The 19,963-nt window shown below is 40.8% G+C and overlaps 2 protein-coding genes across 2 annotated transcripts; both read left to right on the top strand.

Moving 5' to 3' along the window:
* Positions 1-10,322: 10,322 nt before the first annotated feature.
* On the top strand, positions 10,323-11,922 carry LOC133729958 (plastid-lipid-associated protein, chloroplastic-like). Its single transcript, XM_062157581.1, has 3 exons — positions 10,323-10,987; positions 11,066-11,261; positions 11,422-11,922. Exons 1-3 carry the CDS (start codon positions 10,539-10,541, stop codon positions 11,746-11,748), a joined length of 972 nt encoding a protein of 323 aa, XP_062013565.1. The 5' UTR covers positions 10,323-10,538; the 3' UTR covers positions 11,749-11,922.
* A 3,872-nt stretch (positions 11,923-15,794) lies between these two features.
* Positions 15,795-19,015, top strand: LOC133733790 (uncharacterized). Its single transcript, XM_062161428.1, has 7 exons — positions 15,795-16,350; positions 16,632-16,784; positions 16,907-16,993; positions 17,200-17,286; positions 17,478-17,525; positions 17,678-18,111; positions 18,191-19,015. Exons 1-7 carry the CDS (start codon positions 15,807-15,809, stop codon positions 18,833-18,835), a joined length of 1,998 nt encoding a protein of 665 aa, XP_062017412.1. The 5' UTR covers positions 15,795-15,806; the 3' UTR covers positions 18,836-19,015.
* The last annotated feature ends 948 nt before the right edge of the window (positions 19,016-19,963 follow it).

Here is a 19,963-nt window from a genome sequence, read left to right as displayed (position 1 = left end):
AGAAAATCAAATTGAACTTACCTAATAGTCAGATAGAGCAAAATTTCTTTGGATGTTCAAAACTGAAATTCAATGTCATTTCGTGAGAGGAATTGAGGAAGAAAAGAAGAGTACAGAGTGAGAGAGCTTAGAACGCATAGAACCCAGATCATGTTCATGAAGAAGAAAGAGACAAGCTATGATACTGTGATGTTTATCATACACTGATTTTACATCTATTTGAACAAAAATGACAATTTATGTAAATCAAAATTACAATATTGAGAACAAAGTTACTACATTCGTTTACACTATTTACATGTAGTTAAATCAAAATTACAATATTGACAACAAATTTGTTCAAAATTTTGTAACAAGGTCGTAGGTGGTGTAATTACCATTAATAGAACTAAGATTACACAAAATAGGACTCAAGTTACCACAATGACAACAAATTTGTTGTCACATTTGTAAATGTGCGTATAACATAATGGTATGTACTATAGAACTTTTCAAGAAGAAAACTGTTAATAATTTTTTTTTTTTCTAACTGAGGTAACTGCAAGTTAAGGTATAAAATCTTTAAATTTGGTTGAATATGATGTGGCAAACTTTGAGACCATTAGTTCATTTAGATCAACAAGATTTAATGAACTTCACTTAAATTCACAGCCCTCTTTTAGAGTAGCCGGATCCTTCCTCCATTGTTGGCCTTGCTCTTGTCCTGTATATATAATCTGCAATATTGCTGCGAAATTTCCTGGTAACTCAACACGATTACGTACCATAGCAATTCAAATTCATCTTCGATTTTAACTTCGTGCTTGGTCTTTACTTTCCAGTCTCAGCTAGGAAACTTGTTTGGTAGTCACCCTGATTCCTCATATCAACTTGTATTGTAACCCAAGATAGCATATATGAGATGATGGAAAAATGCATGTTCGATTAGTTTTCGTAACTATTCAGATAAATCAAAATGTCATCGATCGAGTATTCGAGTACCAGTTCACTGATTGATCAGATCAAATCACTTGTATTAATGTAAAGAGGAGGAAAAAGAAGAATGTCTTTTTGCGAAGTTCTTAGTGGGCATGACATGTTACTCCATACTTAATCAGGAGAATGTGGAACTGCTGGCATGCTTTCCATTATTAATTCTATACGTGAATTATCTGCCCAAGCCTTCCCGATCATTTGTTTCTATGTTCCACTTTCGCAGCACTATTATTGAATCTGTACATGCGTGAGTAACATATTCCATCATATCACATCTAAGTTTATAGTTTTTTCCTTTCAATTTTAAAATGTATAACGATACCATAGGTAGAGCCGTAGAGATATAGAGATCGAGATACCGGGCTCATTTACTTCTTTTTTTCTTTTTTCATATTATGAGATTGAGGAGAAGAGACCCCAGGATGTTATATTAATTGAATAAATCATCAATGGGTGCTGCCCCAAGCTTAGATTCCATTTGAAAGTGAAGTCTAGCACATCCACTTTAAACTAAAAGTGGATTTTAATAATTTTATAAACTATATCTCGATTAGTAATCTAGATATCTCAATCTACAACGTCGATGGTAAGAATATAAGATATGCTATAGTCATCAAGAAGCACTGTGTTTAAGAGCATAAGTAATAGAATAATTGGATCGTCAGGGAACGAATATGATTCCTTTCATATGGAAAATGATTTCGATCTTTGGCACTCAACAAGTTGCCCAATCAACAAGAAGACATTTATTAAGGAAAAATCAGATCACTGTCTAAACCTAGTATTGAACAAGAGCACGTAATCAAATCAACGAATTGTACAAGAAATGACAAGACTTTATAAGTACCGTAATCAAATCAACAAATTGTACAAGAAATGACAAGACCTTATAATTAAGTATCGTCTTGTAGGATGTTATTCTTACTCATTTATACCCTCTTTTGTTGAAATTACATGCTGATAGCTTAGTTAAACATATTCGTGAGCATATGAAGGATTTATAATTGTTCCCATATCGTATATGGTAAAATTAATAACAGTGTTATAGGAATACTATATATCAACTGCTTAAGTTGACTCAAGTCTATTGGCTCTCATGGTCACTCCCATGAGCCATGAGCAAATCAATTTTCAAAGCATGGCAGCATCTTATTGGAAATATGTTTATGTTTATTATTTACTATTCAATGAATCAATCAAAGCGTGTAGTTGGGGTGGTTAGATCTCTGATCTGACGCATGTTTGTAGTTATTTGTATAGTAGGCTGGAGTCACTGGACCCATCTTCCTTGATCGTGCAATTTGACCAGGTCTAGCTGCTCTTTCGGTTCCTATGATTGTTCTGGATAACTCATTAATGGGTCCATCCATATCTTCATTCTTCAACATGCACGTTATGGGCGACTGGATACTCATCTCCACTCTCAAGTAATCAACATTCTGAGTTTGTAATATTTTCACCTACAAATTCTCGTGCCATATGATTGAAGAATAATATTTCATATGTATGAGCCGAAAATTTTCTAGTGTTTTAAAGTATGAACATATTTTTTTACACCATTTAATTCTCGTTACATATGAGGTGTAAAGCACTATGAACCCTCCTAAATAGATGTTTGTGCCGACATGCTATATGTTAATAATACATGCATGGAATTTCAAAAGACTTGGAAATGGAACAAGACTCATAATTAGATCCATTAGGTTCATGATTGTACCGTTGTACGTGTAAGATTAATTTGCCCACATTTTTGGTGTTATATATCATTCTGTAATATAGAGGCATGTAGACGTAGTACAGCAATCCAATCTCTCAAAAAGCATCGAATCCTCCTACTTGATGCCAGAACTGTAATGCTACTGTACACAAATCCTCAGTAAATCAACATCAAAGTAAAGGCAACAGGGATTCGAAGCGACTGAACATGAAGCTTTCTTTCAAAAGTAGAATTTTACTTTGTCTGCACATTGATCCGGCCACCGATCGAAAGAAACTTTCATTGAAAAACATGTCTATATAACTTGCACGTATATTAATAAACCATTTCCACTTCAAAACTACGTAGTCACCTCGATCGATCAGATTCGATCATATATACAGATGCTTTCTTCTTTCTCTCTTTGTATATGGGCCAAGTTGATCGATCATAATTAAGTATTTGCATGACCAACTTCTTGGTGAAGAGAGTAGCTCATGCTTATGCTTATTCATGCGCATAATATATGATGCCCACTTTTAACAGTATATATGATCACAGTGATCATATTATCTATCTAATTAACTTACTTGCTATGGTTGCATGAATAGGATACAGATGCCCGGTCACTATAGGAAAGCTCTCTTTCGTTTTTTGAAAAGGAGGAAAGCTCTCTTTCAATTGCGCCCAATATTGAAGGAGATTCCAGTTTTGACTTTCAGTTTTATATTAGTTCAGGCCCAGAGCCCAGAAGACCACGCTTCAGTGGGCTACCTAGCTTGTATTCTTTGTAGTTATGGACTACTGCTATGAGACCATTGCTGCAGCTAGCCCAGAAAACTGAAGGTAATGGCAGCCCAGAAGACACGTGGATGGATTAAGAGTTAAGACAATGGGGCTACCCTTTGTATTACATACAGTTTCTTTGGTCAAATAGCCATATATATACAGTTGAAGCCTAATAACACCATTGTCGTGGGCGCGACCGCGCGAGCAAATCCTATTGCGACGTTTTCTGTACTATATGGGTCGTGGAGAAGCCCTGAACCAAGGAAAGCTTGTGGATGTGGAAATTTTTATGATCTGTTATATATGGGCTCCAGACAACATGTACCACCAAGCAGTACACACTTTCAAGATCACTACACTTGTTTGAAAGTGTAATGTTTTTCCATGTCTTGTAAAAGCGCATATGCATATCTGGCGAACAAGTGTAGTGCGTAATATTACTGTTTCATGCATTGTAAGAATGTATATGCATATCCTATTTTCAAACTAACAATTAGAAAATGGGTTTTATAGTATCTTTTGCCAAGCTTGGTAACATGGATATATAAACGAAGATACTAACGTGTTGGAATTTTGGCTCCGCATTAATGAGTGAGGCTCAGAGTGGCTTTATTTTGACTTATTGATCCAACCAAAAAAGTTGAGCCGTATGAATTTGATGAAAATTTTAAGTTAGATGGTTCGGAGAGCATAACATAGTTCGTGAGATCAATATCTTGTTACAATGTTTATAAGGTTAAAGCATCGATCCATAGCATGCCTTGGATGGGATCAAATTATTTGACTAAAGTGGATCGAACTCTTTGAACGGTCTTGATCTGGCATAATTCTAACCCTAAACTAGTGGCATGGATGTCCCAAACAACACTTGGGAAAGTAAGAACAATAGTGAGAAAATTTACGAACCAACTTGACGAGACAATAGTGCATCAATTCAGCTTCATTTTAATTCTCAAGTCGAGGGAGAAAATACAGTAAAAATTACACTACTACATTCATAAACATATCATATGGGGTACAATGAGAACAATCAAATCAAATTTCTGTAAAACGAACAAGAAGACGACATTACTACTACACCTTTCAAAAGTTTCAACAACAGTCCCCGTCGTCGTCGTCGTCCCTGAATTCCACGGCGGCGCGAATCTCCATGCTCGTCAGAAGATATCGAGAATCTCGAGGATCGTACGGTTGCAGAGGGGACAGGAGCCTCGATTCAGCCACACCTCCCTCGAACACACCCTGCAAAAAGTGTGCCCACATGGTATGAACGCCGCGCCTTTCTTCCTCCCCATGCACACGCAGCACACCGAATCACAACCCACCACCCCCGCCGCCGCCGCCGCCGCTTTATCATTCTTCTCCTCCGCCGCGTCGCACCCGTCCATTTCCGTCTCCTCCAGCAATCTCATCAGCGACACCCTCATCGGCGTCCCCGGCGCCGCCCCACCACCCGACGCGGCCTCGTCCGCCTCCCGATAATGCCGTTCCGCCGCCAGAGCCGCGGCGAGGTTCATCCCCGACCCGGAGTTGACCGGACCCAGGCAACCCGGATCCGAATCGGACCCGGCCGCCTGCCCCAGAATCAGCAGCTGCGATAGGTTCGGCAGCTGCTGCCGCGGTTGTTGTTGCGGCGGATGTACGTGGTGTTGTTCTTCATCGTCCTCGACGGTGATCGTGGCCGTCCGTCCAAATCCCCAGACGGCGCCGCAGCACCCGATTCCGGTCAATCTCAGCCGCTGCTTGAAGCTCCTCCTCCCTGCCGTGGCCACATCGCCGTCGTCCATTTGCTCCCTCAGAACCTCGAGAATCGTCCTGGCCTCCCTTCCTCTCCGGACCGTTTCCTGCAACACCAGACTGAGTTGACTCATTCTCTCGAATTTGAAGTATTGAACAGAACCCACCACCGGATTAACAGAATTCAACAAACTCCACCAACCAAACTCCCAAAATATATATACATAAAATAGAAACAGGAACAAACAGTGAAGGGAAAAAAAGACCTGCGAGTTTGGATTTAAAGCGAGGCCATGGAAGACCCGTGAGTATCTTCAAGAAACCAAGTAGCTAGATAGACATAGCTAAGAACAAAAGCCCACCACCAACACAGCGACCAAGCGAAATGAGCAGCAATCAATAGTGGGCAATGATAACGGTAATTTGGATTTGCAAAGATGCTAATTCAAGGCCAGCAAAGAGGGGATTTGGGAGTTTGAAAAAGGGAAGAAAAGGAAAAGAGACAAAATAGAAGAAAGAAGGAAAGTGAAAAAGAAGGGAGTGGAAAATGGACCAGTTGCTGATTCATTGGGTTTGGGAAAACGGAAGCTAATAGTTTTTGTTTTTGGGTAGAAAAAACAAATTGGTTTTTTTTTTCTTTTCCCTCTCTCTCTATCAGGTAGAGTTGGGGGGTGGTGTTCTTTGTTTGAACGCTACTACTGGGTGGTCGCCGGCCTGAAGAATAAAGACAAAAGCCATGGAAGCCGGCGCATTGACAGTTGGTTACTAACTTCCAATGGCATCAATTATTTTTGGCTTAATCTGATTGGGTTAGTTTCATAAACTCTACTTAATCATCTTACTTAATTATAGGATAGTATGATGAAGACGAAACTAATTGTAATGTACTCAACTTGTTTTGTTAATACTTTGATGGATGATTCTATTGTCCGAGGCTGCAATTTTATGAATTTGGGAGATAATAGTATAAGACCAATATTTAAGTATGAATTTGGGAGATATTAGTATTCATACTTAAGTATTAGGTTCTAGACCAATATTTATAAGAATACAATCAACAACCACAATAAACAACTGTAATAGGGTTTCTTCTCGGGGTCAAATAAAAGTTGATTTTTGGGTTACATATATAAATAGTATTCGTCTATGAATACTCAATTACCGAAAAAGCTGTATTAAGTGTTATTTATTATTGAGATTATATAGTAATATCAATGAAAGTTGCCAAAAAAATCATGATCAGAGCTTAGGAAGATAATTCCCGATGAAAGCTCGAGTGTGTGGTTTGGATAGTGAGGTTCAATTATTACTTGGTAAGAATACAGTCATCAATCGCAATAAACAACTGCAATTAGGTTTCTTCTCAAACTAATGCAAGCAGATAAAAGTTGATTTTTGGGTTACCATTTGTGTAAGTATTCATATATTTTTGGTAAATTAAGTGTCATTTATTATTAAATATAAATAAGACATTAGATTTGGCCGCGTAATAATCATGATCATAATTCAACAAGATACTCTCCAATGAACATCTGAGGATGAGGTTTGCCCAATGAGATTGAATTATTACTTGGTAAGCATCATGATATACTAAGAAAAGTCTGTCCCTCAAAAAAAGGAAAATCATGGCATGGATTGCGTTGAAAAGATAGAATTTAGCTATTGAGAGCATGAGCAAGCATAGGTGATGAGTGATTGCAAGGATTATTACAGATATTGATCATAGCCCACCAATATTGCCCTAACAGAAAAATCATCGAAAAGCCTAAACTAAAGTCTAACCTAACAGTGATTTTACAATAATATAATAACGTGATTAAGTGAAGAAGTGGGGCTCACGTAACTTTGTATTGTTCACACTCCGTTGGTCTTGGTTGGGAGTGATTCTTGCGTGGGGCAGCCGCACCGCCACGTGGTGCGGCAGGCCAATCATTCCCCTAGTAGTGGGGTATTTTGGGTATTTCACATTTAAAAATCAGGGATAATTTCAGAACAAAGAAAAAAATTCTGAGATTTGATTGGGCAGCCGCACCGTATACGTGGTGCGGCTACCCGCACCTAAGAATTGGCCCTTGGTTGGTTCCATTCTTTTGAGTGCTTGTTTGAATGGGAGAAGCTCATGCTGGCATGAACCATCTAACAGATAATTAATTAAAACTAAAACTATTATTCTTAGCATGAAGTCATCAATGATTGGCATTTGGCAAACAGTATCATTATAGCATGAACAATTTTTCGCATAGACTATACTTTTAACGCGACACTATAATATTGGTAGTGTTATAAAGAAGTTAATTGATCATGTATACATCATATTTTTATGATTGGCAGTACTTAGTAGTATATGCATCATCAATTACACTCCAAGTTTGATGAGGTCTTTTGATGCGGACATGACCCAAATACAGAGCACATTAATTTACACGCTGAGAACAAGTCAAACACAAAAGAAAAAGAGAATAGAAAGAAGGAAGATGAATCAAAGTTTTACATGTTGAAGACAAAGTTGGTTTTTTTGTTAAAATTATTAAGATTCAAAACTCATATTTTATTTAAATATTATTTATTTAAATTGAAGAGTCATAACTTTTCAAAATGTGACGAAGAGTTCTGTAAATACTTAACTCTTTAGACAAAGAGTGTACGTCTTTCTATTGCTCTCGAAGAGTCTCTTACTCTTCATCTTCCTCATTTCTATTCATATTTCCTAATCTTTGGGCCCTCATTTCTATTCATATTTCCTAATCTTTGGGCAATCAATAAACACTTGGCACCCCGTTTACCGTTAGTCGGGCAAAGCAGATTAGACGTACATCTTGTGAGACTTCAAGGGTTGTATCTTGGAGTTGTAGACGACCATTATGACCTGTATGTAGGGAGGCGTCTACGACTTTAGGACAACGAATGCCGTGCCTCTTTTGTACTCAGAGACTTGACTCTTCATATCTCTTCTTTTTTATATTATTTGTGTCTATTTTTTTTTTTTGAAGAATATCATGTCGATATATTAATAATTCTCAGGCCAGAAGGGACCATTACATATCCTCCCTCTACCGACTTTGGGTAGATAAAGAGTTTGTGGTGAAACCACAGCGATACATATATTAGGTCCGATCATTTGACGGTACCCATGCTCACTTATTCAAGAAAGCCTATTTAACTATGGACAGTAATGCATAGTAATAGGCAAGTAAATTTGAAAAAATACTAAGTAAAAAATGGGTATAGAAACCCATTAGTTATTGTGGACCCAAGAGAGAGCAGGCCCAACATCCATTTTAGAGCCTTAGGCCCAATCATCAACCAGCAAAGCCCATCAAGGACAAAACCTAGCTGTTCCCAAGTTGTTCCTGCCGCCGACAGCAATATTGGCACCGGCTGGCCAAGCATCCATGCCGACCAATGCGAAGGTAGTCCCACGTCCACCTCCTTCGTCAGACTCCCCGAGATCTGGGCTTGGATGGGAGCCCAAAGACAGCCCAACCACATGCTCCTCCACTGTGATCTGGACACCCAAACTCGGCTGCGCTTCAAATGAAGTATCAGCAGCATCTGCAATACCGGCCATGACCAATCCCCGAGCGTAGCATGATGACCCATAGTGCCTCCCCGCGTGAACGTCACAGAAGAGACCCGATCGTTGACCATCCACCAGAGCAGGGGCCAGCCACCACTTTTCACCACCACAGCCGAGAGCCCCGCTTCGTCTGCGGATATCAGCCACCCTTCAGTGCTGCAGTCGAGATCAGCATCGCCACCGCATCCATTCGGCAAGAAGCATAGCCACTCGTCGCCAGAGTTATAGATCGAAGGCTTGCCTTTGCTTGCTTCACCACCGGCAACGCCCAATCGGAGCTTTTCCCCTCGCCCCCAGAACGAAGGAGATCTATCCATATGCCCCAGCAAAACTGGGGCTCCTGCAGATTGGGATTGAGAGAAGCCTAGCCTTGGCCTCGTGGAGGAGACAGCAGCTGTCATGTCCGATGAGTCCGATGAGAAGGGAATCGGAATAGGTGTCCATCGACGATGGAGGGGAGGCCAAGGGCGGCAGAAGCGCAACCCTAGCAGAGCCATGCAGATGTGTAGCAGATTGATATTTGGAGAGAATTACTATATATTATTTGTGTCTATATGATGTGCTCAATTGATTTAATTGATTTTGTTGCTTGATTATATTTATTAAATATGATTATCAAATTCCAACAGACAATCATATATTAAAACCGAAGATTTCTGTTTGATTTTTTCTGAAGGTTGATAATTGGGGAAGTGGAGATTGTGGCCTAAGCCCAACTAACAAGGTCTCATGCCACCACATATAAACCCACTAAGGATCCAGCCTCTAACCCCTTAAAAGGTCCACTCCCTCAATGAATGGGCTTCATTTGAATACCGAGGTTTTCAAGCACACTACCATCATTTCCCTGCCTACAGGTCCACGTCCACAATACTTTCCGGTAGAGAGTCGTCATCAAATAACCATCCCACAGGCAATAACCCGGCTCCTGCTCCGATGCCAGCGACAATTTACTCGCTGAATGTTAACTAGAGTTCTTCTCGGTGCATATACCAATATAGAGCCGTCTTTGTGCGCTATACAGCGAGGCAACATTCATCCAACTATCCAAGCAAAATCTTTGTGAGGAGATGAACTAGTTGTTGTTAGCCAACACTTAACAAGATCACGAGATTAGTAACTTGGTTGGTACACATAAAGATTGCACGATTTAAACATTAAATAAAACTAACTCACACATTTGTGCAATGTTATTATTAAACTTTCACTGTCAAAACTCAGAAGCTCAACGGTACAACTAGTCTTGAAAATCATAAAATATGTCCAATTCAAGAGAGATGTTGAGATGGGAGATCAACATGTATACAATACCATATTATGGTTAAATTCTAACTAGATATTTTGTGGGTAAATCCTTCCATCCATATATTCCTTCTCATTCATTTCTTCACTAAAATAGAATTCGGCACCTTTAAAGTGCAAAACAGACCAAACACGATTCAACAAAGAAGGCAAATAGGCCAATTGGGTATCACTTACCCAAATCAACTCCCCATCCTCCGGCCATGTAATCTGTCCATCCAACCCATGATTTGGGGACTTTGATTTCCATTCCTGTCCTCACAACCACAGCACAAAACTCCAAACCAGTCACCAACCCTCGGGACAACAACGTCTTTTCAAAACCCTAGACTCCGTTTTGCGTAACTATTTTGTCCTCCTTAAACTCGCGGAGTTGCAGAAGCCACACCTCAGAACAATCACCCCCTTCTTCTTCTTCTTCTTCACAGTCCCAATTTTTCTGTGTTTTTAATTAATCCAAACATGGCCTTCGTCTCTCAGCTAAACCAATTCCCCTGCAAGACTCTCTTAGTAACTCCACGTCACCCCCGCCCTTCAACTTTGGCGCCAAACTCCATCGGACTCGCCACCCGCAAACTGAAACTCTCCAACCCGGAATACCCACAAGCCATCCGACCCGCGACCCGGATCCGAGCCGTTGACGAGGACGAGTCGGCCCCGGAAACCTCGGAGGAGCCGTCCGACGTGGCAGCTGGAGCCGTGGCTGTGGCGGAGAAGCCGGCTGAGCCGGAGGAGATCTCGAAACTGAAGAAGGCTCTGGTGGACGCGTTTTACGGGACTGATCGTGGGCTCAGCGCCACCAGCGAGACCCGGGCCGAGATTGTCGAGCTTATTACCCAATTGGAGGCCCAAAACCCGACTCCGGCTCCGACCGAGGCCTTGCCTCTCCTAAACGGGAAATGGATTCTGGCGTAAGTTTCATTGATCATCATCCTCTGACCCCCAGTTTAGCTCCAAGTGTTTAATTTCAATATGTTTGAAATTTGTAGGTACACATCTTTTGCCGGTTTGTTTCCGTTATTGTCCAGAGGAACTCTTCCTTTGGTGAAGGTTGATGAGGTTTCGCAGACTATCGACTCCCAGAACTTCACAGTTGAAAACTCTGTTCGGTTTTCCGGGCCTTTGGCTACAACTTCTTTCAGCACCAATGCCACATTTGATGTCCGAAGTCCTAAGCGTGTTCAGGTTTAGTTCTTACTCTTTAGTTCGTTTGATGAAATGATTCGAAGTGTATATAGATATCTTTGATTGCCATAGGTTTTGCTTTTTCGATGTATGGGGTTTATTGTGTGTTTAAATGAGTGGTTTTTTTTTTTTTTTTTTTATTATTTTTTTTTTATTTCAGCTCAAGTTTGAGGAAGGGGTGATTGGCACTCCACAGCTAACAGACTCGCTAGTGATACCAGAAGATGTTGAGTTTTTGGGACAGAAGATAGACCTTGCACCCTTCAAGGGTTTGCTCACCTCTGTCCAAGACACTGCTTCCTCGGTTGCAAAGTCCATCTCCAGCCAACCCCCGTTTAAGTTTTCGATCTCAAGTAGCAAGGCCGAATCGTGGTTGCTAACCACATACCTTGATCAAGAGCTTCGGATTTCGAGGGGAGACAATGGCAGTGTGTTTGTGCTCATCAAGGAAGCCAGCTCCCTTTTGACTCCTTCATCTATGTCTTAGGAGTTTGTATGTATTATTAATTGATTATGTATATGTTCAGGAACATGAGATGTAATTTTCTATATATCATTAAATTGGAGCACTGGATTGTACGTTTGTATAGACTCTCCGGAATTGGTAATAGTTGGAGAAAACATACCATAGGCACATGGAAAGCCTATGATCTTTGTTGAAGTTAGTGTGTTTTTTTTTTTGAGGAAAATAGATAATTTCATTCATTTATTCATGGCCAGAAGGCAGGTACATCAAATGCTGTCTTACACCAGAGTCATAAATGGTATAAGCAATCAAGCAAAGGACAGGTGACCCTCACTGCTAACACATTCGCTCACTTATTGAGCCTAACAACAAGAAACAAAATCCTCCCTACCAACTTCCCATGAAGTAGTAACCTAACTGCCTAGAGACCTCAATTGGTGTACAACTAGAGAAACTAAGATGAAAGTAGTAGAAGACTCAACTTTTAGTATTAGGCAATAATTTCATTCATTTATCCATGGCCAGAAGGCACGTACATCAAATGCTGTCTTACACCAGAGTCATAAATGGTATAAGCAATCAAGCAAAGGACAGGTGACCCTCACTGCTAACACATTCGCTCACTTATTAAGCCTAACAACAAGAAACAAATCCTCCCTACCAATTTCCCATGAAGTAGTAACCTAGCCGCCTAGAGACCTCAATTAGTGTACAACTAGAGAAACTAAGATGAAAGTAATAGAAGACTCAACTTCTTGCCCTTGTCACTAGGGCTAGGATCAATACCAGTAACTGCAGGGTAAGAGAGTCGCAAAGTAGCGACATTCGGCTTCTTGCTAGGGCGATGATTCTTGTTCCTACTCCCAAGTAGCTTGCCCGATTTCTTCTTCAACATCACCAGAGTGACATCCATCCAGGTACGGAGGAAGTGAGCCTTGAAGGCCGCACGGTTGACCGGTGGGCGGGTCAGAGGCTTCCCAATCAGAAAAGATTTGGAAGACCGACGAACAGGACTGCCACCAATTCTCCCCAGATCAGGAGCACTACCTCCCTTTGCAAGCGCAAGGGAGGCAACACAGCTAGCGGTGATAGCATTAATGGAGGCCATGCGGTTGAGTGAGGGTTGAGGGTGAGAGTCGTAGAGAAGAAATCTAGGAGAAGAGGAGGCGAGGGCGCCGTAGAGAGCTAGGGTGAGAGAGAAATCTCTCCTAGGGTTTTTTTTTATTTCAGCTACAGAGTTTTTTAATGTATTGTAGTGATTTTTTTTTGAAATATTTGTTGAAGTTAATGTTAGTCAACAACGAAGTTGAGATAAAAAAGGGGAAATGCTCATTTACCCAATTTTAGCTTAAAATTTGCCCACTTGCTCCACTAACTGTTTTTTAACCCCGTTTACCCAAAACACTCTAAGAGATTATTTCCCCTTTACCCAATTAATTCTTTTTTTCTTCTTTTTGGGTCTTTTTTGCCCTCTCCCCCCTCACCGATTTCTCTCTCCTCCCCCCTCACCGATCTCTCTCTCTCTCTCTCTCTCTCTCTCTCTCTCTCTCTCTCTCTCTCTCTCTCTCTCTCTCTCTCTCTCTCTCTCTCCAGACGACGTCGGATTTCTCTCTCCCTCCCTCCATCCCTCCAGCAGGTCTCCCACGACGCCTGCTGTCCCCATCGCAGCGCCGAAAGTCGTCGTCGTGCTCTCCGCTGCCAGGCTCGACTCCAAGCCGACGGTCCTCGTCGCTGAGAAGCTCGGCGAGGCCGGGGTTGACCTTCTGAATGAATCGTCGACAGACTGAAAACTGCTATCTCGGACTGAAAACTGCTATTTGCTATTGTGCAGTCATAACCATAAAAGTTGTAACATTAGTGCCCCCCAGTAGACTTTGTATTGGGGGCCAATGATGACTGCTTTATTTATTGACGGACTGAAAACTGCTATTCCAAAGTAAATGTAGTGTTAAATTGCAGTAGTCGATAAATGAAAAAAATTGTGTGGTTTGTGTCAGTTTAGTGGGGGGCAGTAGACAGAATATTGACCCTCATAATGTGGGTTTTTAGACATTATCTGTTGTTTTGAGTGTGAATAACTTCTATAATCTGTGAAACATAGGAAGCGGTGTAATGTTTGATGGTCTATTGGGGGGCAGTAGACACATTAGTGCCACCCAATAATGTCTTTCTTAGGAGACAGTAATCATCTCTTGTTGTTTTGTTTGTGATAAAGTGCAATACACTGTGAATCCTTGAAACTGGTGCAAGTTTTAATGGTTTAGTGGGGGGCAGTAGACACATTACTGCCCCCAAATAATGTCTTCGTTTTAAGTCAGAACCCTTCACTTAACTATCATTGACAGATTATTGTACTTTAATAAACTCAAAACAACATAAGACTTAACAAAACTCTAATTTCAGTGATTAATTAACCACAGTTAAGAAATTAGTGGGGGGTAATAATCTGTCTACTACCCCCCAATAGACCACAGTTTTGACGTCGTCTGAGACCTGCAAGCGAAGCCCAGACCCGATTCCGGTGTTGAGAGCTTCCCGGACATCTGACGAACAAAACCGGCGAAGCCCAGAGGGGTTGGGATCGTGGAGTTAGATGGCGTCATCCTCTGGTGGTCCGACGGTGGGACAGAGCGGCGGCGGTGGAGGCCGACATCGACTGTGGAGTGGTGGGCGTGGTTTCTCAGAGAGAGAGAGAAAGAGAGCCTGAGACGAGGTTAGAGAAAGAGAGAGAAAGAGAGAGAGAGAAATCGATGAGGGGGAGGAGAGAGAGATATGAGTGTAATTTGTTAATTAAAATGAGGGCAATACTGTCAAACACTGTTAGATTGGGTAAATGGGGTTAAAAAACTCTTGGTGGAGTAAGTGGGCAATTTTTGGCCAAAAATTGGGTAAGTGGTCACAGCCCCATAAAAAAAAACCTTTATTGCCTTTACGCTCTATATATGTGTGTTTTGAATCTTTTTTGGGTGTGGTTGATTTAAGTTTCTCTGTTTTTGTGATTTTGACTGATCTGTAAATTGAATGGGGGTGATGTTAACAGGCACTAGGAGTTGATCCATTATGGTTATATATCCACATTCCGTTTTCCCTTTAAAGTACTAACCCACTCCCTTTTATCTTCATCATTACGACACAAAAGTGAGTGTGAATATTATTTTGAAGAAAAAAGAGTTTGAATATTATCCAAGTAAATTACTTAAAACCTATACTTTTTTTTTTTTTTTTTTTTTTTTTTTTTTTTTTGAATAAAGGATTAGGCGATATTAGTTCCTCAGAGGCAAACGATGTAGGGAACAAGTCCCACCCTCAATCCCGAAGGAGAGGGGTTTGCCACACTCTGGGAACCCACCGCCCGTCCCCCTATTTTTATTTTATTAATAACAGAAAAAGAAAATACAACCTAAAGAAGGGGGGGGACATAAACCTTACCCCAAAAGCTAGAAAGAAAGACAAAAGGAAGTGAAAAAATTGAAGCAGAACCTCAAATTTTCCCAACTTCCAACTGTTAAAACAAGCCCAACACCAACCGATGCAAGAAAGAGAGTTAAACATGGCGAAGGTAAGGGAATCCCAGATCATCCATACGAAGATAAGGAGATATATTAGGCGGAGGAGAAACATGCCATACCAGGGATAGAGAAAGTAAGCCCATGTTTGTCATTCTATCAGCCACCGTATTTCCTTCCCGAAGAATATGGGAACAATGAAAGGTCATTGCTCTAATACGCGCTAAGCAAGTAAGCCATGCAATTCGAAGCGGCCAAGGTGGAACAAAAGATGAGGATTTGATGCATGCAATTACACTAGTCGAATCACATTCAAACTAGATGCTCGATCCATCTACGTGCTACTTTCTTTTATAAGAACACTTATGCTGCAAGTGTTCCAGACACGAAATTTTGTTCATGGTTAAGCAAAAGTGGAAATTAAAGAAAATGTTGCAGAACAACCCCTTTCTCTTTATGACTGTATTAAATACTTTGGTTCTTAAGTAGGCAAAGTTGATGCTCTGTATATCTATATATTACTCTCTTTTAGTTTGTTTGCTGTCTTTGAAACAAGCCAGGCAAAATTTCCCCATGATGAAAGAGAGAGATATGCCCAGTTATATCAGTGTTTCCCATATTTACAAGCTCTTCTTGGATAAGAAATGGTTTGAGATGAAGAGCTTCTACGAGGAGAACAATTTTGATGTGTTCCTGCCTCTTAATCATTTGAAAGAAACGGCTCTTCATCTTGCAGTGTACAGTCAAGACATGGATTTGGTGGAATCTCTGCTGAAGATAGTGTACAAACACAATCCTTTTATCTCACACTATCCTTCTGTCTCAGTCTCAGATGGCTTTGAATTCTCCTTAGTGAATGCATCTGGAAACACACCACTTCATGAGGCAGCTTCAAAAGGAAATGTCAAACTGGTGAAGCTGATATTGGAATATGATAACACGCTACTGAACACTAGGAACAACAATGGTGAAACACCCTTTTTTATGGCCGCACTTTATGGCCAGACCAAATTGATAAAGTATTTATTGGCGAAGATTCGTGTGGAGGAAGTAAGTTATCATTTCTTTTCTACGACCTCCACCATGATTCATGAGGCTATCCGCGGCTATTACTTTGGTAATCTCTCATCACTCTTTCGTTTCATAGTAATACAGTTCTGGCTATTTATATGCATGATGAAAAAGACTTCGTTCAAGTATTAGATTTTGGTGAGACGATTGGTCAGCCTTTGACCGGTGAGTAAGAGATCCAAAGTTTGATACATATATAGGAGATGTGTTCCAAACAGAGGTGCATGAAATATCATTTTGCTGTTATAGCATGTATATGTTGTAAGAACTCTAGGGAATTCAATTCTTGCTAATAAGGTGAATTTATGTGGATCTTTGGTAATGCAGAAATAGCTCTGGAATTATTAGACCCAAGATACTACTTACCGATGGTGGAGGAGGATAGTGATGGCATGACCTGCTTTCAGCTGCTAGCTGACATTCCATCTGCTTTCAAGAGTGGATATTCCTTTGGCATATTGGAGAAACTGATCTATGACGGTCTGTCAGAGAACGCAATCCAATTTGCCTACAATTTCACCTTTAAGGAGCTGTAATGCATTCATATATAGATATATCTGATAACATCTAACTTGTTCAAACTGCATGTGTTACTATATCAGGCCTTCCAGTTCCAGAAGATAAGGATGAAAGTGAAAACAACAATGTATCTCCGGTCAATCCAAGTCGAAAGACTGACACAAAGCATGGTAATGAAAGGAAAGATCTTGACTCATCTATGCAATCAGTGGATATTCCTTTGGCATATTGGAGAAACTGATCTATGACGGTCTGTCAGGGACCGCAATCCAATTTGCCTACAATTTCACCTTTAAGGAGCTGTACGTAATGCATTCATATATAGATATATCTGATAACATCTAACTTGTTCAAACTGCATGTGTTATTATATCAGGCCTTCCAGTTCCAGAAGATAAGGATGAAATTGAAAACAACAACGTATCTCCGGTCAATCCAAGTCGAAAGACTGACACAAAGCATGGTAATGAAAGGAAAGATCTTGACTCATCTATGCAATCAGTTGCTTCAGCTTGTTAATTTGAGTCTTCCTGGTCAAACAGAAAGTACCAATTATTGTTTGACAGCTACAAATATTCACAAATATTAACTAACAAATATATATTCTTCCTTTTCCATTATTACCCAATATAATTCCTTTGGCAATTTATTCAGGAAGTTCAAGCAAATACTTCGGGTGGATTTGGAGACTCAATCCTATAGGTTTGTACTTATAACTACTCAGTACTAACAATTATATGTGCAAACACAGTCACGTACAGATTGTCATAAACCACTAATTATTCAATTATTAAAGCCTAAATTCACCTATCTGTCTCTGTTGTGATGTTTATTGGAATATACATATTACATAGGATACCTATCATTAGAAAGTCTAACAGAAACGAAGAAGAAGCACAGCATAGTGGAGAAGCTTACCAAAATTCTGGCTAAAGATGACACGTCATGGCAGGATAATACTGCTGATGGTCAACGTGACACTCCACTTATTGCAGCTGCAAAGAATGGGATCCCAGAGATTGTTGAGGCCATCTTGGATGTGTTCCCAGAAGCCATCGAGCATGAAAACCACAAAAAAGAAAATGTATTTCATGTCGCTGTGCAGAATCACAAGGCAAATGTTTTGGATCTTCTCGAATCTAACAAATTTAAAAATCCGAGGCTCATTGAGAAGTTTAATGCAGATGGTGATAGTATTTTGCATAAAGCTGCATACAAGACTGATATTTCCTCAAGGGAGAGGCCCGGGGAAGCCCTTTGCTTGCAGTCAGATATTCAATGGTTTGAGGTGCTAACTCTTTTACTCTAATATCTTTGCTCACTTTTTTATTTAGTAAAATGTAACAAGTTAGATATGTACAATGCAGCGAGTGAAGAATATGGTGCCTGCACATCATATCAACCAGCAAAATAAGAAAGAAGTTACGCCTCCAGCTTTATTCACAGAAGAGCATGAGAAGCTCATCAAGAAAGGCCAAGAATGGTTAATTAGAACAACAAACTCATGCATTATAGTTGCAGTTCTTATTGCAACTGTTGCTTTTACAAGTATCTACACCGTGCCTGGCGGTTCTGATGCAAAGACAGGCAAGCCGTTGCTCCTCAACACAACTGCATTCACGGTCTTCACAGCATCTGATGTGGCATCTCTTTGTTTTGCTTTCACCTCAGTGGTGGTGTTTCTTTCCATCACTACGTCGAAAATGAATGAGCAAGATTTCCGGATATGGCTGCCTCTAAAGCTTGTTTTGGGGCTAAGCATGCTGTTTTTTTCTGTGGCAGCATTGATGATTGGTTTTGCTGCTACCCTTGTCATGACAATAAGGCACAGGCTACATCAGGCTGCTGCCCCCATCATTGCCATTGCTTGTTTTCCTGTCGCCTTTTTCCTCATTCTCCAGCTTCGTCTCTATGCCAATATTACTTGGTTTACCACAAAGGACTTGCTGAGCAGCCTCATTGATATTATCCCCAAAAAATGTCAGCCTCGATCATGGACTAGGTCCAGCTAAGTCTTCTCGGATGAAGATGAATGATTCCTCTTGGCAAAGCTTTTTCTTTACTTTATTTCTTTATGATTGAAAGTGTGATTTTCATCTACGTTACGCAGTACTTCAGCTAGCTAGATTGCTAGCTGAAGAATGGTATCCCTGATCTACGTTGTTGTACGTGTTCTGTCAACAATGGCCGGCCGTGAGTCCATTAGTAATGTATGTAATAATGCACTACGGTATTGTTATTTTACTGTGAAATTAAGAGGGACGCGCGCGCCCACACACACACACACACACATATATCTACTATGATTTAAATCAATGTTTTAAAAATCGCTACCCGCCAGTCGGGTGGTGGTCAAGGACTTAGGCACTAGCTAGGCGTTTTTAATTTTTTTTTTTTAATTTGTATCTTATTTTTATAGCATATAATTATATAAATAAGAAGGGGTCGTGCCACTTACCCAATTTTAGTCTAAAAATTGCCCACTTACTCCACTAAGAGTTTTTTACTCTCATTTACCCAATCTAACATCTATTGACAGTATTGCCCTCATTTTAATTAATAAATTACACTCATCTCTCTCTCTCTAGCTCTCTCTCTCTCTGACTCTCTCTCTCTCTCTCTCTCTCTCTCTCTCTCTCTCTCTCTCTCTCTCTCTCTCTCTCTCTCTCTCTCTCTCTCTCTCTCTCTCCTCCCCCTCACCGATTTCTTCTCTCACCGGAGACTGAAACCGGCAACGTCTGCGGGCTTCGTCATCATATGCGGCTTTGTCGCCGGATGTGTATCGGACTGTCGGAGAAATTTGACTGGACTGAGTCGGCGAGGTTGGGTCTGACTGAATCGGCGATGAATCGAAGCTCCTCAAGCTTCGTGTCGACGGTTCCGATACAGAAAACTCGGCGAGGCTGACGTTTGCCGGAATTGTGAGATTGGAGAGTTGACGGTCGACCTCGACTGCATCTCCGATTGTGAGCACCCCTGCCACGAGAAGAAAACCTCCGATGCTCCGCCGCCACGCCAGGGTCGTCATCAGACCTCCGAAGCTCCACGCGCCAGCCGGAGTTCGGGTCGGGGCTCTGACGCCATCGTTCAGGCTTCTCTTCTTCTTCTTTCTTTCTTCTTCTTTCTTTCTTCTTCTTTTT

This window comes from Rosa rugosa, chromosome 2, assembly GCF_958449725.1.
Source record: "Rosa rugosa chromosome 2, drRosRugo1.1, whole genome shotgun sequence".
In the NCBI taxonomy this organism is placed as follows: Eukaryota; Viridiplantae; Streptophyta; class Magnoliopsida; order Rosales; family Rosaceae; genus Rosa; species Rosa rugosa.
This window is presented reverse-complemented; position numbering and strand designations above follow the sequence as displayed.